The sequence below is a fragment of the Engraulis encrasicolus genome, chromosome 7 (genome assembly GCF_034702125.1).
Source record: "Engraulis encrasicolus isolate BLACKSEA-1 chromosome 7, IST_EnEncr_1.0, whole genome shotgun sequence".
Classification (NCBI taxonomy): Eukaryota; Metazoa; Chordata; class Actinopteri; order Clupeiformes; family Engraulidae; genus Engraulis; species Engraulis encrasicolus.
Window position 1 is genome coordinate 20,970,758 of NC_085863.1, and position 27,118 is coordinate 20,997,875.

General features: G+C 42.0%; 2 protein-coding genes across 2 annotated transcripts; both read left to right on the plus strand.

Moving 5' to 3' along the window:
- The first annotated feature begins 9,584 nt into the window (after positions 1 to 9,584).
- On the plus strand, positions 9,585 to 17,084 carry LOC134452597 (polyunsaturated fatty acid lipoxygenase ALOX15B-like). The gene is made up of 14 exons (XM_063203060.1): positions 9,585 to 9,911; positions 10,361 to 10,562; positions 10,854 to 10,935; positions 11,088 to 11,204; positions 11,687 to 11,793; positions 12,344 to 12,513; positions 12,969 to 13,112; positions 13,584 to 13,814; positions 14,041 to 14,127; positions 15,272 to 15,441; positions 15,618 to 15,739; positions 16,072 to 16,172; positions 16,554 to 16,724; positions 16,869 to 17,084. Exons 1-14 carry the CDS (start codon positions 9,600 to 9,602, stop codon positions 17,046 to 17,048), a joined length of 2,196 nt encoding a protein of 731 aa, XP_063059130.1. The 5' UTR covers positions 9,585 to 9,599; the 3' UTR covers positions 17,049 to 17,084.
- A 507-nt stretch (positions 17,085 to 17,591) lies between these two features.
- Positions 17,592 to 25,897, plus strand: vtnb (vitronectin b). Its single transcript, XM_063203057.1, has 9 exons — positions 17,592 to 17,929; positions 18,635 to 18,754; positions 18,892 to 19,176; positions 19,473 to 19,612; positions 20,474 to 20,630; positions 21,807 to 21,962; positions 23,621 to 23,864; positions 24,318 to 24,481; positions 25,073 to 25,897. Exons 1-9 carry the CDS (start codon positions 17,872 to 17,874, stop codon positions 25,195 to 25,197), a joined length of 1,449 nt encoding a protein of 482 aa, XP_063059127.1. The 5' UTR covers positions 17,592 to 17,871; the 3' UTR covers positions 25,198 to 25,897.
- Positions 25,898 to 27,118: the final 1,221 nt, after the last annotated feature.

The following is a 27,118-nucleotide window of genomic DNA, read 5'->3' on the forward strand; positions in this document are numbered from 1 at the left end:
GAGAGGATGGGCAGCCATTGGGCAGCCATTGGAGCCACATGGGAGCTTGGATTTGTTGCCACATCAGGAGTTGACGACTCTGCTACCAGGGATGAGGAGGAGGAGGAGGAGGAGGAGGAGGAGGAGGAGGAGGATGGATAGAGTAGAGTATTGTATAGAAATAGAGTATTAGTAGAGTTCCTTTGTCCAACTGCATGGTTTACCTTAATCAAGGTGTCTAGCAGCTTACACACGATAACATACAAGATGCACATGCTATTTTGTTAGACAATACAAGATACACATAATAGCTATTGCAAGACACAATATTGCAAGGCAATATACTGTAAATTGTCAAGTTAGTAGTTATGCATTTTAGTAGGTAGGCCTGTTATTATAGTAGTAGTAGTAGGAGTGTTGAAAATGTCTCCAGCAGTTGGTATCAATAAAAATATGAGAGAGAGAGAGAGAGAGAGAGAGAGAGAGAGAGAGAGAGAGAGAGAGAGAGAGAGAGAGAGAGAGAGAGAGAGAGAGAGAGAGAGAGACTTCAGTTGTATTTATTTAATTAATCAATGGCTTTTGTACCAAAGTTTCCAGTGGGGAGTGTGTGTCCACTGGGGAGTGTCTCTGATGAGGCTCGGCATGACAACAGATTTCTGTTCAGTCAGCCCACTTCCTGTCTGCTGGCTTTCAGATAAAAACCCCAACACACACACACGCGTGCGCGCGCACTCACACTCACACCCACACTCACACGCACACACCTTAATATCTTTGTTAGGCCCTCCCATTGACTTCTACTCAATAGAATAGAAGTCACACACACACACACACACACACACACACAATTGTTGTTAAGTGTGTACTGTACACCCATACACACACACGCCCGCAATCACGCCCGCATGGACACACACACACGCACACACACACACACACACACACACACACACACACACACACACACACACACACACACACACACACACACACACACACAATTGTGTATACTGTACACACACACACACGCCCGCAATCACGCCCACATGGACACACACACACGCACACACACCCATACCCTCGCTCTCTTTCTCACACACATGCATTCTCTATCTCATACACATAAACTCACACTCACAGGCACACAAACACACACACACACATGCACGCACACATGCACGCACGCACACATACAGTAAACACACCTACACACACACGCGCACACAGACACAGATACAGACACAGACACACACACACACACACACACACACACACACACACACACACACACACACACACACACAACCCACCTCTATCCTCATGCTTCAATCAAGTCCCAAAGTCCACTATGACCATTAATGGAGCATTATTAAAGTAATGCTGACATGATAATAAAGTAACATTGGCGGACAGCAACAGCATCTTAAGGTCCAACGATCCAGTGGCCATCCGCAGTCTGTGCAGCGGTACTCATGTGCATGAAGGCAGAACTACAAAACGACAAAACACAAAACACATTCATTCACTAGGGTTAGAATCTAAAGATAGAAATGAAACATTTTGACCTTTGGCTTTAGTAGGCCTATCTATAACTGTTAGATACTAAAGCCACAGGTCCACATTTTTAAACTTTGCCCTAATTTCTACTATTTGACTGTTTCTTTTGTTTTCTTTTTTCATCAGGGAAGTTCACACCATTCCAAGGTGTTCCAGGAAATTCTGGAAAAAGTACCTGTATTGTTATCTCGACAAATACATTAAAACACCCCATGAGAACATACCTGTAGTGTAGATGCATGTACATGCACAGATTGTTGTGCACAGAGGTGACTCTAGGTTCAGCTGGGGCCCCGACCGAAATTTCAAAGGAGTGAACATTTCAAAGACATGTTTAGTGTAGAAAAGTGTGAGCTAGTATTCCCCATCTAAGGGCTTGGGGGGCCCCAAGCGGCTGCCTGACTAGCCTGGTGCTAAGATGCACCTCTGGTTGTGCATACTGTACACACACACCGTGCAAAGAAAACCTTGCAAATGTAAATTGTAAATATAGTCCTTATTGGCGGTGTCATGCTGAATTTCAAGGTTGAGCCATAAAGCCTCACTTAGTAATGGTCCTTCCCCTCACCCTATTATATAACTGCAATGAAGCAACCTTTGAAACATGGACTCCAGCATCTGCCAACATGGGTGTCCATTCGGAAATGGTTGGAGGACATTATCTTGGAAGGTAAGAGGGGGTAAATAGTCTCTTCCATTGTATCTGTGGGGTTTTTTCCATAAATGTCAGACAGGCACTTTTGATCCGGTGAGTGTACTGCAGATTTTTATTACTGCTCCACAATGGAACAGGAGACGTTGCAGCCAGAAACATCATTCTCTGTGATATCTCTCGTCAAGAAGTATGATTCCTGGTGGCATCGTTCAGCCTTATATAGGTCTTGGCCCACCCAGGGCCAGATACTTTACACATGCTAATTAGCCTGGTCGCATCTCAACACTCACACTCAACACAGAGTACAATGTTTACACACTGGAACGATATATACATATAGTCACATACATATACATCTATATTCCTGCATATACATGTACATATAAGAATCTACATAAGAATCATATAAGAATAAAAATGTAACCACATATCCCTGACAGGTCAGACAGCCACATGTAGAAGAAGTAGGCCTAAATGCCAGATTGCCTGTATGTCTTGTCTTCTGCAAAATAAAAAGCTATCCCTTTTCTCCTTCTACAAGCCCCCCCTTACATTGTATGTAGTGGTTGAAGGCGTGTAATGGTCAAGGAATTGGTTTAAGATCACAGGGTTGCATGTTCAATCCCCACCCTTACCGATCCTTGATTAAAGTGCCCTTGAGCAAGGCACCTCATTGTTCCAGGGACTGTAACCACTACCCTGTAGTATCTGTAAGTCCTTTGGATGAAAGTGTCAGCTAAGTCTAATGTAATCCAATGTATTGGTTGTGAAGGCCTTTAAGATGACTTTGTCCTGGGCCCAGCTGTTAAGCGATCCTGATCAGAACCAGTCAAGGGTTCACTTACTTAACGCATTTTAGCCTAAGGCGCCTGCAAAAAACACCTGCTGAATGCCTAAGCCCTTTTTGGGGAAAGGTGCCCTCTGCCTATTAAAACCTAAATATCTCAGCCTCTGAAGCACATAAACGCATGCAATATGTTGCATTTATAAGCTATGGCCCATACATCTTGCATTGAATGTGTTCAGTCAGCTCTAACATACCCACATTTTTAATAAAAAAAAAAGAAAACCTCAAATCTCAAGATTTGCATCACTCCAAAATGGGTTAAGACAACATGGACGATGTTAACTTGTCTTATCAGTAATTGTAGCACAACAGGGCCACGTGCATCTCTCACACCTCACTGTATCTCTGCTCTGTCCTTACAGTGTATTACTGTACATTATAAGATCGCTTCCTGTAGCCAGGGCCACTGAAAGCTTTGACCAGGCCCACAAAGTTGTCAGAAAGGCCCCCTTCTCAATACATAGGCCAACAATGTGATGAGGACCCTGGTGTGGGCCCTCTGTTTCCCTGGGCATGGGAAAACTGACCTGATTGCCCTTCCCTCCCCTCGTCAGCTGCCCTGTCTGAAGCATAACTGCTTTGCACAGCTGTCACTCTTATCAAAATTCTATGTTATCCATTGTGAAACCCATCCAAAGCGCTTACAACTATGGCTCAGAAGTTGAGATTATGTGAACAATGAACTGTTGTTCATGTTGAACTGATGTTCAAGTCTGCTAGAACATGTGTTCTCTGATCATTTATGTGCACTTACGTAATATAATTTTGGCTTCGTATTGTACTACCACAGCTTTTAAACCATATTGTTTGGCATTGCTCCGTGCACGAGGGCCAATTAAAAATTGTAATAAAATTAAAGAGTGTTCCTTCAGATTGTTTAGTATCTGACTCACAAAATGTACTGGACTATGGAGTGCCATTTTTATTACTCTTTAAATGATTGGAGGTGTTATCACAGTCTATCTGCGTCATAAACTCAAGGAAGCTTCACTTCCTTGATATGTCCCATAGCATCATGAATCACAGTTCTAGCCTTGCTAGTGCGAGCAACATAATTAGGGGTTATCATTTCTGTCCACCAGCTCCAACTTCTTTTTCACATTTTCGCATATTTAGGCCTATGCGGTGCGGCGTGCAATATTTGTCCTCGGTATTTGACAATGTCTGGTTACGGCCCTGCGAGCAACACCATTTTTCGCGGATTTCACCATGGAGTATCCAATAACTAGTTCTATGTGTAATTAATAACTGGAGGATACGCATGCAAAAAAAACGGGCTTTACTCGCACATGCAAGGCTAGAATATTTCATTTTCAGAAACACCCACAGTCTACAGTAGCTTTCCGTTAGTTTCAGTCAAATATAGGAAACTTATATACTGTGTAGAAGGCAGATAAATGATGTGTGGTCTGGTCATGTAAAAAGATATTGAATGGATTTTCCTGAAACTGAACATGGCTCTGTGTGGGATACAGCATTTTGATTCAGTTATGTTTTATAATGAACACAGAGGCCTCATGTATGGGGCGCCGTTTGTAAAGCTGACTGTGCTGAAAATTTCAGCAACATTTTGTCACATTTAGCTGAAATTCCATCAACATTTTGTCACATTTAGCTTAAAATAGTGTTTTTAAAACAGTGTGAATTTTTCAGACTCCCCTTTTTGCACATTTAGAACAATGAATGTTAAATCTAAATAATGTATCTAAATGTTAAATATAAATCTAAATAATATATAAAAGTGTTCAATCTAAATGTCAAATCTAAATAATAAATCTAAATCTAAATGTAAAATATAAATCTTAAATCTAAATATTAAATCTAAATATTGAATCTAAATGTTAAATCTAAATATTAAATCTAAATCTAAATGTTAAATCTAAATGTTAAATCTAAATGTTAAATCTAAATTTTATATCTAAATGTTAAATCTAAATCTAAATAATATATCTAAATGTTAAATCTAAATGTCAAATCTAAATAATAAATCTAAATTTAAATGTTAAATATAAACCTAAATCTAAATGTGGAATTTAAATCTAAATGTTAAATCTAAACCTGAATGTTAAATCTAAATGTTAAATCTAAATGTCAAATCTAAATGTTAAATCTAAATGTTAATATTTAGATCTAACATTTAGATTTAACACTTAGATTTAACATTTTTTGTGTTTGTAACTTAACTTATATAAATGGTAAATCTAAATGTTAAATCTAAATCTAAATATTTAGATTTAGATTTAACATTTAGGTTTAGATGTAACATTTAGATTTAACATTTAGATTTAGATTTCACATTTAGATTTAAGTTTATATTCAACATTTAGATTTATTATTTAGATTTGACATTTAGATTTAATATTTAGATATAGGCCTATTATTTAGATTTAGATTCAACATTTAGATATAACATTTAGATTTAACATTTAGGTATAACATTTAGATTTAACATTTAGATTTAGATTTAACATTTAGATTTAAGATTTATATTTAATATTTAGATTTAGATTTATTATTTAGATTTGACATTTAGATTTAACATTTTTATATATTATTTACATTTATATTTAACATTTGGATACATTATTTAGATTTAACATTTATTGTTCTAAATGTGTAAAAAGGGGAGTCTGAAAAATTCATACAATTTTTATAACACTGTTTTAAGCTAAATGTGACAAAATGTTGCTGAATTTTTCAGCACAGTCAGCTTTACAAACGGCGCCCCATACTCATGTACAAAGCTTGCTTATGCACAAAAAGGTAAGTGGTAAGTAGCTTTTCCCACAAATGCTCAGATGTTCTAAGGGCATTTTCACACCTAGTCCCCTTTAAGTGAACCGAACTCAGTCCAATAAGAGAACCAACAGCAAAAGGACCCAGTACTGTTTTTGTTCATATTGTGAGTGCATTACGAAAAGATCAGGCTGCTCTTCCTGGTCCCATTGAACTTATATGGTGCACCAGTCCTTTTTCATCACACCTAGAGCTCTACCTAGTGATCATTACACCTAGTCACAAACTTGTCAGGACTCATAGGCGAACCGCACTGAGACCATGTCAATAAAGGTAAATTAGTACGGTTCACTTCTGAGGGGATAGGTAGACATTGCTTACTGGGGTCAAAAAAGTAGGCTCTATACATGCATCACCCAGTCTTGCATAGTGTTGCTACCAGTGTTAATTTCGTCAGCTTTTTTTGATTTAGTCTTAGTCTTAGTCACAATGACGAAAATCAATTTTAGTCTTAGTCATATTTTAGTCATTGCCTTCCCAATTTAGTCTTAGTCTTAGTCAAAATGACGAAAATCAATTTTAGTCATAGTCAAATTTTAGTCATTTTAGTCATTTTAGTCAATATTTCAAATTTTAGTCAACATTTCGATTTTTAGTCATTTTAGTCAATATTGTGGTGTAAAATAAATAACCTACAATGGCTATTGTATTATATTAGGTATTACTAATATAGCCTATTGCAGCAAATATTCACCTTGTTACTTGGTCATTTTCCACCAAAACCCAAATCAGTCATTTCAACATCATAGAGCAAAAGAGCATCTCTCACACACACACACACACACACACACACACACACACACACACACACACACACACACACACACACATCCAGGTGCAGGCTGCGCTCTCTCTCTCTCTCTCTCTCTCTCTCTCTCTCTCTCTCTCTCTCTCTCTCTCTCTCTCGTGCATTAGAAGCTGCTGCATATTATAGGCTATTTGATTTTGAGTTTGATCACGGAGGAAGCTACATGCTCTTCTTCACCTGACCGCGTGATTTAAGCCTGCAAATTGCCGGCAGTGGGAAGACCAGACATCCCTAGTCTGCATGAAGTTCAAGAAGTCTCCCTGATAGTGGCTTCCCGATGACCACGAGTCAGATAAAATACTGCTGATGTTAGACTATGCAAGTTAGCGGTTTTTGTTTTCAATTGGCAATGCGAGCAGATAACTATAATGACTCGAGCGGCTTGTGTGGAATGGGCTTAAATAGATTGCGCGAGCACACTTCGTACGCCCTGCAAAAGTCCCAGGAAAAATAGTTAGGCAGGGGTATGCAGACTGGACGATAGAAAGGACACGCACATACAAATATTTAAACACTAATGCTGTTTTGTTTGTCGGGGATGTCGAGGTTCGATACGCATGACCTGAAAAGAGTTTTTGGAACTTAGGAAGACGCTGAAGACGCATGGAAATGCTGTCGACTTCCTTGGGTCTTTTAGCGTTGCTCTCGACGAGAACAAGTTTCAAATCTCAACAGTTTAAAACTCCTTAGCGATCGCCCATCCATTGATTCTTTTCAAAACTAGGCTACAGTAGCCGTGCCTCTGTTACTTTCGACAGGCCAACTTTCCCCCTGCTGGCGCGCGCTCCCGCGGTGACTGATTTAAATAAATTCACAAATCCGACCTTCATGATTTGCTTGCGAACTGCCTACTCATATGGTTAAACAACAAATATAGCAAACATTACAAAAAAGAACAGACAACGAACGCTGGGCAAAGACAGCCTAAGTGAAAAGGAGAATAGTGGAAGCTCGAGGAGGTTTAGAATGACAGTATCAGAGGAGGATTGGCGTGACTGTCATTACCTACTGCAGAAACACATGTCTTTGACAAGAGGGTTGTTGAACATGTTTCAAAATGAACACTTCCCTCAACGTCGGCTATTTTTTCTCTTTCTCTGGGAATGTTTTAGGACCTAAACTCAACTTAAATGGACTCGCTGAACTACTAGGCTACAGAACTACTGACTGAGCCGCGCCATGCACTGGCTGCCAGCAGATACACGCGAGGCAACACAGCGTGAGCGCAATCACCTATGTTCAAGACACTTAGGACTATATTGCAATTACAAATTACGAATTAATTATAAATAATTATATATTTTTAATGTCCATTCGTCCATGGCTTGTAAATTTCGTCTCGTCTTAGTCTCCTTGACGAAAATATTTTTTTATTTTCGTCATATTTTGATTTGCTTCAGACAATTTTTAGTGCGTCATCGTCTCGTCATCGTCAAGGGAAAAAGGGGCGTTGACGAAATATTTTCGTCATCGTCGTGGTTGACGAAATTAACACTGGTTGCTACCTGTCCAAGTTTTTCCTGATTGTCCAGGATTTTAATGACCTGTCCCGAAAAAAAAAAACTTTCCTGGACAATGAATGAAGGATACCATTGCGTAGGCCTACAAGCAAAAAGGTTGATTAAGTTTGAAATATCCAGGATTGTTTTCAGACAGATGTGGCAATAGTCTTGCCCCTCTGCCAATATGTTACAAAATTGTTGCCTTCATTTTTTACAGCGTAGGCAGAACAATGCTCAATTTGCCTCTTACGCAGGTCACCTGCAGGACGTACGACACAGTCCACTCTGTAAAACAGCCCGTCAAACAAATGGAGCCTAACCCCCCTTACGTATTGAAGGATTGGGAATTTTGAGCATTGAATACTGCACCTCGCAGAAGCCAAACTGTGGCTGCTTATTTGGCGGATTGACAAGATTGGTACTTTTCTTTTGGGTGACCCATTTACAGTTTTCACATACTGTGTAGGCTATTATAGCCTATAGGCCCCATGAATGGTTAACCAGTTGGGACTGGCTGAAACCTTTGATGGACGTCCAGCAGCAGTAGGCCTATTGTACAGCTGCGATCAAAAATCACAAACAGCTAAGGCAATGATTTATCTAATCGCAGTCTCGTATTCCTTGGTTACTAATTGACAGTAATGAAGTTGATATGTTACCTGTGGGGGAATAAAAGAGAAATAAAAGAGTTAAAAAAAAAAAACGGCCAGGGATTTAGGGTGAAGTTGTCTTCTCGCTATATAACTCATGGGCTTTTCATTGTTGTTCATGCAGTTCCTGGAAATAAAATATTATTTGCTATAATGTCTGTCTGCCCTGTTTTTATCATAGGCAGATTGGTATTTTCATATTTTAAAAAAATAATAATAATTTCAGATAATTTGCAGTGCAGAAGATTTTGATTCTTCATCTGTGATATATTCCATTTAATACCTACCTAACCAAAACAGAATATTGCACTAAGTTCAAGTTCAAGAAGTGTATTGTCATTGTCAGTGAAGGCAACGAAATTGTGGATGGAGCAACACTGCATAGTTTCAAGTAGGCCTATTAGTAATAAAAGTAGAAGTCAAAAGTGCTTGATTAAAAAAAATGAAAAAAATGAATCAAGCAATCATGCAATATTTTTATATATATATTTTAAAAGGCCTACATAAATAAAAGCAGACCTTAAATCACAGTTAGGCTTATAGATATAGCCTACCTAAGAATTAGAAATTTGGAAAGATTACTCTGCCATTTATTTTCTATTTGTGTCTTTTTGACATGAGCATGAGCAGCAGACTGTGTAGGCTAGGCCTACTGAAATCACCATAGGCCTATTTTAAACACCGCACGTGTTTTCGATTTCCAATCAAATTGTGTGCCGATCTGCCACTTGATTAAGATCAACTGAAAATTATCGCGCCAATTAGAGCTAACAGGTTTAAAAACGTCTTCATCCGAGGACAGTGCATGAGACGGCTTCCCTACGTGCTGCACTTCTCCAACATGCTCGCGCTGCACATTTTAGTTATACTATGTTTGCATTTGTCGCCGAGTAGTGCGAATCATGATGATCAACATGTTCCAATTGAAACGAAATTTACCGCAGATATTTTAACAAACACGGCAGCGACATGTCTGCATTACAATCTGACCCTGTACATTGGAGATGGGTCAAGGGAAGGAACTAGAAATCTTGTCAGTGTCGTCCTTCATGGGGTCGGTCTGGTCAGCGAGCCTATCGAGTTGAACGCAAGGCACACCAGATTGGAGCGAGGGTCGGTGAGTAGATCTGGATTCTTGGGTTTTCTTATTTCAATAATGTGCATGTAGGCCTACAGTTGTTCAGATTTGACTTTGTATGCTGGATTGATACGTTCCCTTCTGTAGATATATGCAGAATTCTTGTTCTAAAATACAGTTCAAGGGTAGGCCTACAGATCTTCCACTGTTTCCTCATCTCCTTTTGTGTTCAAAGAGTAGCCATGTTTGCTACTTGTTTTGTATTAAGAAGGGCATGGCCAAAAGGACTTGGATATTCATGTCTATACATGAATGTTCTCAGATGTGTTCAACAGGTGTCTGACCGCTCCTTTGGGTGCTCACACAAAGATGGTTGCTGTGTGCTGCCACAAGTTAACCAGCAATCCCTACCAGCTCTGGAACCTCCTTGCCCTGAATGAATGAGTGTCTTCATACAACAAGCAGTAATGATTTTTTTTCTATTGCAGATATATCAGGTTCCTGTGAACCTCTCTGCTCCTTTGGGAGAGCTCATCACAATTGAGCTGCACTCGCAGCCATTGCTGCGCATCGATGACACTTGGCTATGTGACAAGATCACCGTCCAGTTGTGTGAGGGTGAAGAGTTGCTTTTTCCCTTCTACCGCTGGGTTAATCACCAGCAAACCCAATTTCTACGGCCTGCCACAGGTATGAAGCATTTGTTTAGTTGTAGTTCATTTGATGGGGACGGGTGTAGCATGAAACCTCTGGAGCATGTCTCTGTCCCCACGGCCCATTGGTCCCACATCACAAGACTTTTAGCATTATTTTTTAAGGCCCAAGTGATTAATATGGCACATTCCATACTGTAGTGATTACTTCAGCTCTGCAAATCTTCACTTTTTCCATCAATTTCTCAGTTCAGCAGTGTTCATTACTAATGGAAAGCCTTTGTAGAATGCCACCGTCTTACCATCCACATTGTCTATGTGTTTTCAGCCATATTTGAGTCCCAGGATGTGAACCCCATTGGGCAGAAGCAAAGGAGGATGGAGCTGGAACAGTCCCGAAAAAAATACAGGTCTGGTCCGCTCAGCTCAGTCCACCTACAGTACAGTAATATCATGTGCCAGTGTTGCACTTTCACCATACATTTACGTCTACTTTTACATTGGCCACCTCTGGGATCAATGTTAACACTACTTTAAATTCATTCACCGGCTTGTGGGACAGGTGGTCAATCTACGAAGATGGCCTACCCGCGACGGTCGCTGCTGAAAAGAGCCATGACCTTCCCAAAGATGTCCAGTACAGCGCCAAGATGGCTAAGGATCATGCCTCTGCTATACAGTAAGATTCCCCTCCTGTACAGCTGTAGTCACATTTTAGTGTTCAATGAGGTGTGAAGGGAAGTGCAGTGAAAGCCCAACTGGGAAACTCCAACTCCCAATGTCATTGTGACACAACACTCGACAGCACAGAGTGTACACTGCACACTGCACAGAACAAAATTGCATTTATGCCTCACCCGTGCATGGGGGCAGCCCCCAGGGAGCACCCAAGGGAGCAGTGCGGCAGGACGGTACCATGCTCAGTTGGGACTGGGAGTCGCACCGGCAACCTTTGGGCTACAAGTCTGATGCCCTAACCGCTTACCCCTGACTGCAACATGAAACATGAAGGTGGCATAGTGGAGTAGCAGTATAGTGTATAGTACACTTGGTTCAATATGAATACTTGTTTCAGTGTATATGTAGTACACTTGTTTGTTTGAAAATGTTATAAAATGAATTGCTGTTGGTTGTCTCAACCCCCTTCTCCTTGATCTGCAGGCATGCCGAAGAGACAATAAAACACTTGTTGACCTCTACGGAACAGTGGGACCATAAATTCTCAGGACTGGAGCACCTCATGCCGGGGGCAAGAAGCCAAATCTATGGTACTCTGTACTCCGTGTGTGTTGCATATGTAGTCTGAGACAGAATATCTTGAATCGGCGTCATCTACACCATTTTTAATGTGAATTGGCTCATCTGAGTTACTGTGTTGGAAGAGCATAACATGGAACTTATTTGAATGACTTGACCTGGGAGCAGCCGTGCCTTAATAGTTTGGGAGTCCTGGATCAGAGACGGAGTTCTAGGTTCTAATCCCACCCTAATCCCACCAATAAGGCTATCTTGCTGAAGTAGCCTTGAGTAGCTTAACTGCACATCCAAAGCGGCCTGCAGCTATTGCAGGGTATTGGCTACACTCCCTAGAGCTGTCAGCTGATTTCAGTATAGCGTGATGCAACTGATGTTTGAGGTAGAGACTATTCGTATGGATTATTTTCCAGAATGCATGGATGTAGGGTGTACGCCACTTTAAGAGACTGGTGGAGGTTCAGCACATTGCAGGCAAACCGCCACTAAATGCCACAGACACAGATAGCATCTTCCATTAAAAGATATATTCAATACTGTAAATCAAGATCTGTGTTTTTGTAGAATATGTGAAGGAGCACTGGGCAGAAGACTCATTCTTTGGCTACCAGTTCCTGAACGGCTTCAACCCCATGGTGATCCAGCGCTGCTCCGAGCTGCCCAAGAACTTTCCCGTCACCGAGGAGATGGTCAGGGATTCCATGGGGGGAAGCACCTTGGAACAGGAGATGAAGGTAAAGTAGGTTAGCAGCACAGCACCGTGCCATACATGGGATGTGAAGTGCATCGATTTATTCCCTATAGTGGTGCCCTCTAGAGTCCAGAGTGAAAGTAGCATGCTTTGGTTACTGGCATAGAGCATGACTTGGGATTGAGTTGCACCATTTTGTTCTCAATGTTCTTTGTGAATTTTTACAATGCATAAAACATGACTCATGAAAGCCTTATTCTATACAGCAAGGCAAGTGGGCTGATTAAAAATTTAAAAACAAATGCAAATAAGGTTTGTTTCCAAACAGTGTTCCAGGTATGTCAATGTTTGTCACACTGATTTGGGGGTTGACTGGTATCAACCTCAGTGGATCACATATGGAGGGTTCTTTTTTGCGGTGGCGGTACCTCTTGTGGTGGAGTCTTTTGGCGGTTATTATTATTCTGATGGTGTGTATTGTCAATGTGCCCCCTGTAGGATGGGAACATCTTCCTGGTTGACTACAGGATATTGGATGGACTTGTGGGAAACATAGTCCATGACGAGCAGACTTACCTTGCTGCTCCTCTGGTCTTGCTCTACGCCAACCCTAAGGGCCAGATGATGCCCATTGCCATTCAGGTACACTAATCAATCAGTTATGGGTAAAATAATCTAATCAGGTGTCAGGCTTGTAACCTAAGGTTTGCCTTGGGAGGTGTGGGAGGTAATTAACATGTGCACTCCCCCGTCCTCCTCCATGGCTGAGGTACCCTGCTTGTGGATCATCCGATTGCCTGTGTCTCTAGGCAACATGACGAATCAACAAATGGGAGGGGTGGAGGATGAGCATTGACCAGATTATGCTAGAACATTAGCACTTGAATAAATCAAATGCACAAATTTCAACACGGTTCACTCTTCCTCCAACCAGTTTCTATTTAGCTGTTCAAGGCGCTGTGTACGAATGGAAATGGTATGAAGGTGTGGTTAGATTAGGCTACCTTTAGTGTCTGTGTGTATATATAGTATTACTTTTTTGGATTGTAAATGATTATTTTGTCCGCCAGCCAATGACTCGTTATTCTATGCATTGTGTTTGTGTGTGCGTAGCTCACACAGGAAGTCACCGTTCCAGATGCGTGTGTGAAGGGAGAGCTGAAGCAGAGCCCCATCTTCCTCCCCACTGACGGCAAGTATGACTGGCTCCTGGCCAAGACGTTCGTCCGCCTCGCTGACAGCGTGCACCTAATGGTCACCCTCTGGTTGAGGACTTACCTCCTGGGTGAAGTGTTCTCCATGGCCACTTTGAGGAACCTTCCATCCACGCACCCGCTCTATAAGGCAAGTGTGTGGTCATGGGTCATGACATTTTGTATGAATCCACGTTATTTTAACAGTGGCATCTACACATGGTTGTGCCACTGGATGCAGCTGCTTCAACTGCATTGCTATGTTCAGTGTTTGAAAGCGTCTGGTGCAGTATGAACCAGTCATATGATGGTCAATTTGAAGGAAGCATTTCTGTAGGACTGGACCATAAATTAATTTCTCCCGTGTTGTCATTTAGCTCCTCATCCCCCACACCAGATATAACCTCGCGGTCAATGTCATCGGCCGAAGTATGGTGATGAATGAAGGTGGGCATCTGGGCAAGGTAAGTATAGGGTCTCCAACCTACCGATTCCTCGACATGCTTTTCAAATCACACTTTGAACAAATGATTGTCTGCATTTTATTATTGTTATGCTTATTGAGAGGATTGCATTAAAAAAAGAGAATTCTGTGGCTAAAACCTTGTTGGTGACTCCTGCTCCAATGTCACTGCAGATGAAGTCAACCTTTTTGATTGTGATCAAATGGCACACGATGCACAATAGAACTTTGGCCTCTGCATTTCGTTATGTGAAAAGGGGCCAGCCAGGACTTATGGTGCCTGTTGGATGAGTGCTCAGACTGAAACAGCCCTTAATTAAGCAGCGCTGTGTGCTGTAAACGTCCCCTTGCCCGTTATCAATAGAGCGTAACCCACGGACTCAAGTGTAACACTGTCCAAATTTCTTTAAAAACGCTTTAATGACAATTAATTTCATCCGCGACGAGTTGACAAGTTGAGGAAGTGATTGTTGTTACCCCGGCAATGTTACTCGGCGTGCGTGCGTCGCGACGCCAGAAAACACTTCGCTACAAAAACTCAGCAAGGGGTGCTAAAACACCGTTGGAATGAAATGTCTTTGCACCATCTGTGGTTGGGGTATCAGTGTGATTGCAAATCCAACTGGAACATATTCTCATTACCGACGTAGATGCGCTGGGTCTAACTTGGATGCGCATAGAATTTTCATGTGAAAGTTGTAGGTTTACGCTCGATTGACCACAGCTATCAGCCAATCACAATCGAGAACAGAACTGGACCGCACAGTGTTAGATTCTACATTATGGCACAGTGATGTTTTATTTTGCCCATTGCTAGGGTTTGGAGATAAGTTCTCAAGCACTTGTTTGCTGGATGTCAAGATTTAACAGTTGATGGATTAGTGTTCCAGTTCCTGTTGAGCAGTGAGCTATTGAAAAAGTGGTGTTTGATAAGTTGAGCTCAATTGTTTTTATTTTGAATGAGATGCAGTCAGAAAAAGAAGCAAGACCTTTCTCTGTCAAGAGCTTGACAGCTGCCCCATTCCTTTTTTAAAAAAAAAAACATTTGTAATGGGGTGGGTGGCATAGGGGAAAAGCACTAGCCTGAAACTGGCCTTGTCATATTGCTATTAACTTGAGTGATTTCGTGGTCTTTTGATTTTTAGTATTCAACTGTTGGAGATGAGACAAGGACCGAGTTGCTGAAGCGGGCCACGGCCTCCCTGACCTACGGCACCCTCTGCCTGCCTTGTAACATCTTTGTAAGAGGCTTGCAGACCGTGCCCAACTACTATTACAGGGACGATGGCCTCAAAGTGTTTAACATCATAAACAAGTACAGTATAACTTGGCTACCTACACAGCAGTTAAAAGTATAGTAGTGGTATGCAAATGTTTGTATTTTTCTTTTGGTATATCACTTTATTGGTTTGACATTTTTGAGCTTTTGAAACAACTTTTGTGACCAGATCACTTCCAACCTAGACATGTGCTTTAATGTTTTATCTAAAGGTATGTTGATGGGGTCCTGACTCATTACTACACGTCCAATGACTCTGTTGTTGAAGATGCAGAACTGCAGAACTGGATCAGTGAGATTTTCACCAAGGGATTTTTGGGCAATAATCAAACCGGTGTGTATGGGGCAGCCATGGCTAAAGATTTTTCAATATGGTAGACCAAGATCGTAGGACGTATAACCAATTCAACAAATTCTTTACTCGCGCTGACAAGAATGGTGTTGGGGGGGCCCGCTACGGTTACATTCATAACTAATGTACTTCCTCGTAGTGTTATGACTATCCTGTACCTGAATACCCACTGTATATCCCATCGCATAAGTGTAATGTGAATGTCTGCTTCAACATTTGCAGTTTTGCCCCATAGTTAACAGTAGCATGACTCAATCAAATGGGAATCACTGACTGAAAAATAAATTGTGCTTGGGTTTACTGTCATCTTCCAGGAATTCCACAGTTTTTCACGACTCCGCCAGAGGTTGTTAAGTTTGTCACCATGGTGATCTTCACTATAACTGCTCAACACGCAGCCGTGCAAAATGCAAAGGTACCTTTCCAATATGGCCACCGATTTTCATCTTTCAATAGATATGAACACTAGATGCCATTGCATGGTGACCACTACTTTGTATTGGAAAGAATGCCGCAAGTTATTTTGCTGCCATGTAAACAATACAATATGTTTAGTGTTTAGACGGTATAAGGTGGCGGTGAAACATTTATGAAATGCATAGGATACTGGGCCAAGATGGCGGCACCCACGGTTGGGCCATGCCAAAAGGCTACACGGCATCTCGTGGTCATATGCGCATTTGCCATCTTTATACTTGTGGTGTTCCCCTCCTTATTCTCTAATGTGTGTTCTGTTTCTTTCTATATTTCCCTCTTGTTCACATGTGTGGCTCTCCCCTCTCCCTCTCTCCTCTAGTTTGAATTTGGTGGCTGGATGCCCAACGCTCCTTTTGCACTGAGACGGCCTCCTCCAACTGAGAAGGGTCATGCGACCATGGAGCAGATCCTGGAGGCCTTACCGGACAAGGGCAGCACAGCAATGCCCATTGCAGTCCTGAAACACTCTAGCGAGGATTACTCGGATGTTGTAAGTCTGTTTAAGCTATAATGTTAGAATCCCTTTAAAAAGTGCTGTATGATGTGAGCTGTGTATGGTGTCCATTTAAAATTGTAGTCCGTGCATGCGTGCGCGTCTAAATGAAACACTTGACTGGGCTCCTCTTCTCCACAGTACCCGCTGGGCCACTTTCCCGAGCAATTGTTTGGAGAGGAAGCCCCTCTGAAGGTTATCGAGGCCTTCCGGTCTGACCTGAAGGTGCTTTCGGACGCCATTGACGAGAGGAACGCACAGCTGGAGCTGCCGTACACACCCCTGAACCCCAGAGACATAATTAACAGCATCTGCAAATGAGATCTGTTTTGTATGTAATCAAAAACAAAATAAAAATGTGTGATGCAGCACGTCCTTTTTGTTACATTTGTTGCTGTAGCCCTTGTGGTTTTGCAAAATATGCCCTTATTAATATACCAGTACTTCACTGAAAAAAAAAAAAACTTCATACTGGCATATGACGAACATGCTAGATCAACACTGAATCTTTTTTTTCCTCAAGGACAGACCAAATGTTTTTTTTGGGTTCAATGGGAAATGGTTTTTCACACACATTTAATAGAACAGTAAAACTTCAGTATATTTTACTTTTGCGGTATGAATTACAATTTCAGCAGCACACCTATTTACTGTATTTGAAATGCGTAAACGCACAACAAAGGCTGATGGGTCATAAAGTACCATGTTGACATCCAGTTAGAAACGATTTCTTTGAGGTCAGTTGATGGGAGAGGGAGAGAAAATCTATACCCCCCTTAGTCTGTTTATTTTTCCAGAGCCATGGCATGATTCCCATCCAACCTACAATACATCACTCAGTCTGCTGGTGTGCAGAATTGGGTGAACACATTACGTTTGTTCGTAGAGTTAGACCTATAATGAAACAAATTTTGCATTACACCGTTTTAGCAAGTGGTCCTTTAAGATATTTCAAAACAAAGTTCTGAGGAGTTATTGATCAGCTGTTGTAGACGAAAGGACCCTGAACAAACAAAACAAGCAGAGTGACTTTTGGAGCTATTGATCCAGCTGGTCGGTCTGCTACAACTTGATCTTCCCCTCAAGCCTAGTTCGTAGCCAGTTCTATTCGTTTCTCTGTTTTCTCCCTGGGATCCATGCAAAAATGAAATTATTTGCGGTGTTGCTAGCGCTTTTTGTGGTTACTGTATTTGCTGCAGAGGGTGAGTGCTTTTGCCTTGTTCTTTTGTGTGTCAGCATGTGTAAGTGTTGAGTGTCCACAATCTCTGGATAGCTTTGATATGCCTTGTCAAGTTTGCATGGTTAATATTGTTAGATACATTTTGGTATAGGGTATTTGGTATAATGTGTATAAAAAGCCTACACACCCCTTTTCAAATGTCAGGTTTTGTGATATAAAAATGACAAGACAAATCATTTCCCACATTTAATAGAAACTATAACCTGTACAATGCAAGTTTTTAAGGAAAAACAATGAAAGTTGAAAAAAAACCAATTCAGTTTATGGTTGCATAAATATTCACACCCTTATAATAAAATCCAAAGGTTCTGCAACAATGTATTAGTTTAACACTGCAGCACATCTTGATGTGGCCATATTAGCCCGCTCTTCTTTGCAAAGGCACTCCAGATCTGACAAATAGCAAGTTCTCCTGTACACAGTCCTCCACAGATCAGCCAACAGATTGTTGCTTTTCACTCGCTTTTTACAGGTTAATAGTTAGGATTGGAGATGGAAAAAGGTGTAAAAAAATGGACAAAAAGACAAATAATTTCCATCACAGAAACCTGGCATTTGAACAGATAAAACAAATATAGCCCCTTTATAATGTACAATATAATATATTGTGTAATGTAATATAATTTACTATGATATATATATATAATGCATATTTCATTTTTTACAGAGTCTTGTTACTTGCGCTGTCAAAACGGCTTTGATCCTCTCAAAAAATGCCAGTGTGACGCCATGTGCAAATACTATGGGAGCTGTTGTGCGGATTTTGACACCACCTGCCGTAACAAAGGTATTTTCAGATTTTTATGATATCGGCTTTTAGGATAAATGTTTATAGAAGAAAAAAATGAATTCTTTCTGTCTAAAAATGTAACGCTCTCTCTAAAAATGAAAATATCTCTCCCGCCATCTGGTCCTATTCTGAAGTCGCGCGTGGGGACACATTCGAGGCCCCTGAGGAGATATTCAACGGCACCCTCTCACCAGAGAACGCTGTTACCACAGTCGAGCCCTCTACAACCACCCTCCCTCCAACCACCCTCCCTCCAACCACCATTGATCCCGACTTCACCCTGCCCCCAACCACAGACCCCCCCACCACCACCACACATGCCCCCACCCCTCCACCCGACCCGGATGCTGTCCCATGCAGTGGCCGCACCTTTGATGCTTTCATGGAGTCCAAGAATGGCTCTCTCTACGCCTTCAGAGGTCAGGTCAAGTGTGTGTGTGTGTGTGTGTGTGTGTGTGTGTGTGTGTGTTCTATGCATGTGACTCTGACTAATGTTCTCTTCACATCTGTAACTGGTACTGTTGCCATAAGTCCTCTTATGTAAGTTGAATTGGATTGGTTTGTCGTTATGTTGCAATGTGTTTGTTTGGTTTGTGTGTTACTGTGCAGCTGCTCAGTTATTCAGTGTGTGCTGTGGACATCTACGCACAGTACAAGTTTGCAGTACAATAAGATACAGTAAATATTCATTACTTCTTGGACGTCTGTATTCCAGGTGACTACTTCTTCGAATTGGATGATAGGGCAGTGAAGCCTGGTTACCCCAAGCTCATCAAGGATGTGTGGGGGATATCAGGCCCCATCGATGCAGCCTTCACACGCATCAACTGTCAGGGGAAGACATACATCTTCAAGGTAAATGTTGTATTTGTCCAGTAGTCTGGCAAGGTGTAGGAACATGTAGCATCATAAGTGTTTGTGTCCTTTGCAGTGAGACGTTTTCAGTGGGCATTGCTGACACATCTAGCAGTATATATGTGCACAAAAATAAAGAAAAAAAATGATGCAAGGTGCGCCGCCCTTTTCTTTGATTCTAAGTATTTATTTGGGCCAGCACACTTAAAAGTTATCAAGAAACCTGAGTGAAGCCTGCTACCTATCATACTTGACACATCTATCAGGAAATGCAAGAAAAAGAGTGCGTTTGTGTTATGGTTTATTTTTAAGGAACATATTACATTCATCAGGACTTGATGACGGTTTATACTTAATGTCCTCACACTGTACCATATGGTGAAAATAGATAAGAGGGCATGTAGTAGATGCCCTAAAAGAGGAATATTAAAACAAAGTGTTCAGTAACAGTTTAGAATAACTAAAAAGCCTTAGAAGCAGTTAACAAATAATTAACTAAGTAATTATTAACAAAACATTGACAAATGTTTGTAAATGAGCAAGAAATACTTTGTTAACAGGGCAGGCACAGCAGTCACATCAGTCCTGAAAGTTTCTCCTCCTAAGACCAGAAGACACGAAACCACTGGATATAGAAATATTCGGCAGGCAAACACCCGTAAAACTCATACAGTAGAAGTTGACTCCCACTCCACTGTGCAGTCATAATTTGGTTCTTATTTACAAACATTTGTAACATTTTTGTTCATTAATAAATGTTAATTAAGTGTTTCTAAGGCTTTTTAGGGGTAGTTATTCTAAAGTGTTACCAACTGTTACCAACAATGTGTTTAAATCTTTAATGGACATTGTGTTCCATAGGGCAACAAGTACTGGCGTTTTGATGGGGATGTGCTGGATGATGACTACCCCAGGGACATATCGGTGGGATTCGTCAAGATCCCAAGTGATGTGGACGCCGCATTCTCCATTCCTGCCCCTGGACACAAAGGCAAAGAGAAGGTCTACTTCTTCAAAGGTGAGAGGGACTTGGAACTAGCCTGATTATCATCGACTTTCAAATCTCTTCGAGACTTGGTCTGACCAAGAGCATAACAATTAACATTTCCCAAACGGCATTTCCCAAATGGCCTCCCTTGGTTTGCTAATGATTGTTTGCTTCCCAATAAAGTGGGAGGAGGGAACTCAGAAAGTACTTGCATTGCTCTTGACCTGACTGGTAGCAACGCTAAGCTGTTGCGTCTCTAGGAGGGCACGGCCTGGCTAACTTGAAACAGCTGTGGTAAAGAGAGGTGTCAATTCCAGGTATGAGAGAGGGGGACCCGCATCGTAATTTAATTTAGCCACCAGGTCGCAGGAACACTACACAGTAAAGTCACCTGCGTTAATGGAAAATGTATAGTGCAGGTTTTAACTGTCTGAAAACAGGATTAAAACCTCCGGTGGTAACAGAAGAGGACATACTGTAGCAGTGTAGGTGGTTTGGAGGGACTATACACTTTCTTGTAAGATCATTTAAAGATAAAACGAACCTTAATTGTCTCCACAGGAGAGATGTTCATTGTGAACAATGAGCGAATGTGACTTACAATAAACAAGTAAGGCAGTACAACAGACAAGACTTAAGACAGACCATGTGTCCGCTACTGCCCTTAGAGGATTCATTTTCAGTAACCATTTGTTCCTAATACTGGTGCTTGGTAACCAGTGGCATTTTTCTTGGTATCTAATAGTATTCTTGGTAACCAGTGGCAGTGTTCTTGATAATCAGTATGAGTGTTCTTGATAACCAGTTGGAGTGTTCTTGGAAACCAGTCTTCTTGGTCACGAGGGGCAGATTTCTTGGCAACCAGTGTTCTTGCTTACTAATGTTGCAGCTATTTTCCCCTTTTCTGCCCCTGTTTGCTAGATCAGCCATTTTCTTGGTTGCCACTAGCAGTGTTCTTTTTTTAAACATTAGTGCTCTTTGTTGTTGGCGTCCACTAGCAGCGTTCTTAAAGTTTTCCCATTGGCTGGTCACCAGCAGCTGTGTTTTCATCAGTTGGTCACCAGCAACTGTTTTCTCATTGGCTGGTCACCAGCAGCTGTATTCTCATTGGTTGGTCACCAGCAACTGTTTTCTCATTGGCTGGTCACCAGCAGGTGTGTTGTCATTGGTTGGTCACCAGCAGGTGTGTGTCTCGTCCTCCCCCAGGTGACCAGTACTACCAGTATGAGTTCCAGCACCAGCCGACGCACGAGGAGTGTGTACAGATGACCAAGGCCTCCCCCTCGCGGCTCTTCACCCAGTACACTGACACCTACTGCCTGAACCCCTGGGATGAGCTGCTGGAACTCCTCTTCCAAGGCTGTAAGAATGACCAGTGTTTTGTAGTGTGTGTGTGTGTGTGTGTGTGTGTGTGTGTGTGTGTGTGTGTAGGCAGGCATTTCTGCACTCCATTCTATGTCTAGGGTTGGAACACATAGTGGAGCACTAAATGGTTGTAAGTGAAGCTATACTGCACTTTGGATCCTTATTTAATTTAGAGTGTCGTTTCATTGGCATTTCTTTTAAGTCTTTCCCTTTAGGCTTCAGTGTAACTACTGCACTTCCAGAACCCTGGAGTCACTAGTTTATAATCCAGTCCCAAATATTCCAAATACCATGTTTTGTACCATCCCAATTCAACCAAGTGATCATTGGGCCAGCTAATAACCTGGTTGTCCCTTGCCACCACGCCCCTTTAGGAGACTACGGTAGGAGAATGAATGGAGTTCAGTGGAAAGTCATGCACATTTAGGAGACCAGACATGGTATGATTTATCTTGTTTGAAAAGTTAGGTCTGCACGTTGCCAAATGGGCTCCAAAAATAAACTTTACTTAATTAAAACAAGCAACGCTTCAATCACCCTGGATCAAAATCAAACCCGGGGTGATCAAAAAGTTGCTTGTTTTTGGAGCTCTTTTGGCAACAGTGTGCTGACCTACCTTTTTCAACTGTCTGACAAAATTGTTTGGCACCTGCGAAAAGGCACTTTTACATGTGCACACAATACCCAAAGCAATGATTCATCTTGGTGGTTGTAGAAAGATGGGAGTAGAAGTCTGCACCAGGGCTTGACATTAACTACATCGCTTGCTGGCCACTGTGGCTAGTGGTTTTCCCGAGTCACTAGCCATCCAGCTATTGTACTAGCCACAAATTAGATTATTATTTTTTTATCATGACGCTGTACTTTAAACCTCAGAAGATGAGGTGCTTAAAGCAAGAAGATGAGTGCATGGTTTTCCACATGGAAATAAAACAAACAAATAGAAACTGAGTACCTGAGCTTTTTCTTGACCTTTAAGTCAAACAATTGACACAAGGTGCAAAGTGCAGAATATGCGCTATTCTGATATGTCATACCATAGGATAAGCTACCTGCCAAATTGGCTAGTGACACTGAAAGTGTTACCAGCCACAGCCAAGTTTTACCAGCATTTGACCGGTTGGAGGTGCCAGTGTCAAGCCCTGGTCTGCACACTGTAGCTCCACTTTGAAGGTTTATTCAGGTCATACAATGTTTCGAAACATTGTATGACCTGAATAAACCGTCACAGTGGAGCTACAGTGTGCAGACTTCTACTCTTTCTACAGTCAGTTACACCTTTGTCTTGCACCGTGGTGGGATGGGATTTTCCTACTCTTATGAAAAATTTTAGCCTGGCTCTCACGCAGACCCTTCATGCATTTCCGCTCAACTCGCACGAGGATCTGGAGATCTTAGACGAGCCCGAATGGAATCAGACATTTCACACCCTGTCCAATCAGAATCGCGGGGTGGGGAATATACAAGTCAGTGGTTGAAATAGTAGGTGGTAGGTGAAAAAGCCAAGTGAATTCTCCAATCAGGTTCCAGCTGTTTTGAACACACCCATGCCTTTCCAGAGCTAAGCGATTGACAATGTTCCAACCATCGCGTGAGAACCAGGTTAAAATGATCTTGGTGGCTACCATATTGAAAATGTTTCCCGTCCACACCAGATGAGGGCCACAAGAAGGGCCCGCGCTTCATCTCCAAGGACTGGCATGGCATCAAGGCCCCGGTGGACGCCGCCATGCTGGGACGCCTCTACGTGATGCCCAAGCCAACCGACGCCCCCTCCGCCGCGGGCAGCAGGAAACGCAGCCGGGGCAGGGGCAGGAACAAGGCCAGGAAGAGCCGCTCTAGCGCCCGCCAAGCACGCTCACTCTTCTGGGAGGACTACGGCTTGGATTATGAAGAGAGGTAAAGAGAATGCAGTGCACAGGTGGAATGTGCACGCACATGCGCACGCGCACACACACACACACGCATGCGCACACACACACACACACACACACACACACACACACACACACACACACACACACACACACACACGTACATCCCGCACATCGACACACACAGATATACTGTATTCTCTTCTGTTTTTGAAGATAGAAGCTGAAGAACACTACAGCTTAAAGTTTTAACCATTTACTAGGCGCAAACACCTGACTGAAGATGATGATGTAATTGTAAACATTGAAATTTAGAGTTAAGAGTCCCAAGAGTTAAAATGTTAAGCTGCACTACTGCACCCTCTCTCTACAATTGACATCTGTCACACTGTGATGCACCAGCAAGTTGAGGAATGAAGTGCAGTCACAATTCAATGTATGCTCTCATTTTATTCTCATGGCGATTGTTTGCGTTTAGGTATTTCGGTGCGACTGATAAGAAGAAGGATCGCGGCAGACGGCCCTCCTTGTCCCTGTGGGACTACCTGTATGAGCCGACGGACCCCGTGGAGATCACAGACATCGAGGTGGAGGTGCATGACAACCCCATGCCCGCTCAGAACGTCTACTTCTTCAAGAAAGGTACTGTGTGTAGTTTAGCAGGTGCCAGGTCATACAACCACAGCTAATGACAGTCTTGTATTTATTTAATGAATTAATTAATAATGTTAGCTGCACTGCTATGCCTGGTGCTGCCAGTTCCACATGGGAATTTTTGATCCAGACAAGTTTTCGACTTGACCTGGCTGATGCATGCACTCTTTGGAATAGCCATGTTATGGCTGAGGCGCTGTGTGCCATGTTGTGTTCTGGGAAGGCACTGGTCTTGTTACCAGACAGCCAGCTAATTAGTTACCTTAGAACAGACATTTTTTAAAAAAGTAAATGCCTCCTTGACCTCATCATTTACTCCCAACATCCCCTTGACCTCATCATAAGCCTCACAACGCCCCCCTTTATGTTAAAAAATAAAATAGACTAATGGCAACTAGGAACCTCCCCCTCTCAGCTGTATGCTTCTCAATGCCTCCCTAAGGCTCCCCAGCAAACACTGGGAGACCGTAGAGCCCCCCGTTGAGAAACACTACCTAAGAATTACACAAAATTGCTAAATAGAGGCAAATGTAACTAGTCGTAGTGCCTGATTGCTCTTGCTTATTTTTTCCCTTATAGACAAATACTACAGGATGGATCTCCAGACCAAGCGCATCGACTATGTGAACCCTCCCTACCCCAGAAACATCGCCAAGTACTGGATGGGCTGTAAAGACACAGACGCAGACAAGGCAGAAAAATGAGTGCTGGTCAGGGCGTCCTAATTGTATGCAATGCACACTATTTCTTTCTGTGATTAATCAAAAACACATACCCTCAAACTTTTACATGGTTTAAAATTGTGATCAGACGCAGGCTTCTGAGAACATTTTTGTAACAAGACATATTGTACACAGAGAGACATACGTCCACTTACTTGGTTTTGACATCTGAATCTGCATCTGTTTCTCTGTGTGCCACAGGGAATGTAGAACCCTACACAGCAGAACACTGACTTCTACTGTATCTTAACTGAATCTGAAAATAGGTTTGATCAGTCCATTAGAGCCCAGTCAGATTTTTTGACTCCCATGCCCCATGAGCGGACCGGAAGGTGTGGAAACTTAGGTACCCCATTGAGCAGACCTCAAAAGGTGTCTGAGGTATCTGTACGGTAACTACAAACGTTTGTAGAACAGTAGCCTACTTCTTGTGTTGGAGTAATGAAAGCATATTTTTGGTTTAGTTTGGTTGCCACTGCACAGCGACAATGAAAGTCAATAAAAGTCTGTAGTCTTAAACAAAAAGAACCATGTTTAGCATGTTTCAGAATAATACAAATATGTACAGTACATAGAAACCCTGCCTGGAGGCTATGTTGCTTTGCTTCTGTGTCCAAAGTAGAACTATACATTTGCTGAAATAAAAGTACTTGTGTGTGAAAACTCACTGAAAAGGTCTTAACTGCATTGAGTGATATTGTACTTACTTACCCCAGCATTCCCAGCTTGAACCACCCCTATCTCTACAGACTAGATCGCATTCCCTTCTGAACAGTGAGTTGTCCTTATTTGATGGTTAGGCAGACAAGAGCAGCCATAGTGTCTATTGAGGTGACAGTTGATGCGTCTATCTCTGGTTTGTTGAGAAAGTTATGACTTCAAGATATATAAAAGTCTTCAGTTACAGTAGACCCACTGTTTCTCTTCCCTGCCCAGCTGTACAGTAGTTTAAACATTTACACGTCCGATTAACCCAACCACTTCTCACCCTTGTGCTACTTTCTACCCTTTATGCGTTATCAGATAAATTACTATACATACCAGGGCTTGACACTGGCACCTGCAAATCAGCCAAATGCTGGTAAAACTTTGCTTCGGCTTGTAATAATTTTAGGGTCACTAGCCAATTTGGCAGGCAGCTTATTCCTTGGTATGACATACGCATCATAGTACCTTATATTCTGCTGTTTGCCCCTTGTGTATCAATTGTACAAGTACAAGTAAAAGTACAAAAGTACAAGAAAAAGCTCAGTAACTCAGTATATTTTTGATTGATATACTTCCATGTAGAAAGCTATACACTCATCTTGCTTTAGCACCTCATCTTTTGAGGTTTTAACACCATCATGATAAAGAAAAAAAACATAATAAAATCTGTGGCTAGTGGAATACCTGAATGGCTAGAGACTCTGGAAAACCACTAGCCACAGTGGCCAGTGGGTGACAAAGTTAATGTCAAGCCCTGATACATACCACATAGTGTAAATGTGTAAAATGTATACTTACACTTCTGCTTACTACCTGTAGGCCAGAAGGATATGAGGAGAATGTCACACATGATAAAATGTGTCAATCTCGGGTTTAGAAAAAAACGCTCCCAAACAGGGCCGTTGACCACTTTGGCCAGGCCCAGGGAAAACATGCATCCGAATGCCCATACCCAATACATACAATGTCATGAGAACCAAATTCTGGGCCTGGGACAATGGACCCCTTTGTCCTTTCCCCTACACCACACACACACACACATCAGCTTCCCTGGCCCTTAACACCACAAACATCTCTGAATCAGCTGATTGTGATGAGCATTGACGATAAGTAGATTGGCAACTGAATGACTTTAAGACAAGGAAAATGTCAAGGCTTTTACATCCTGGAACTGCAGTAGCATGACAAATTGACC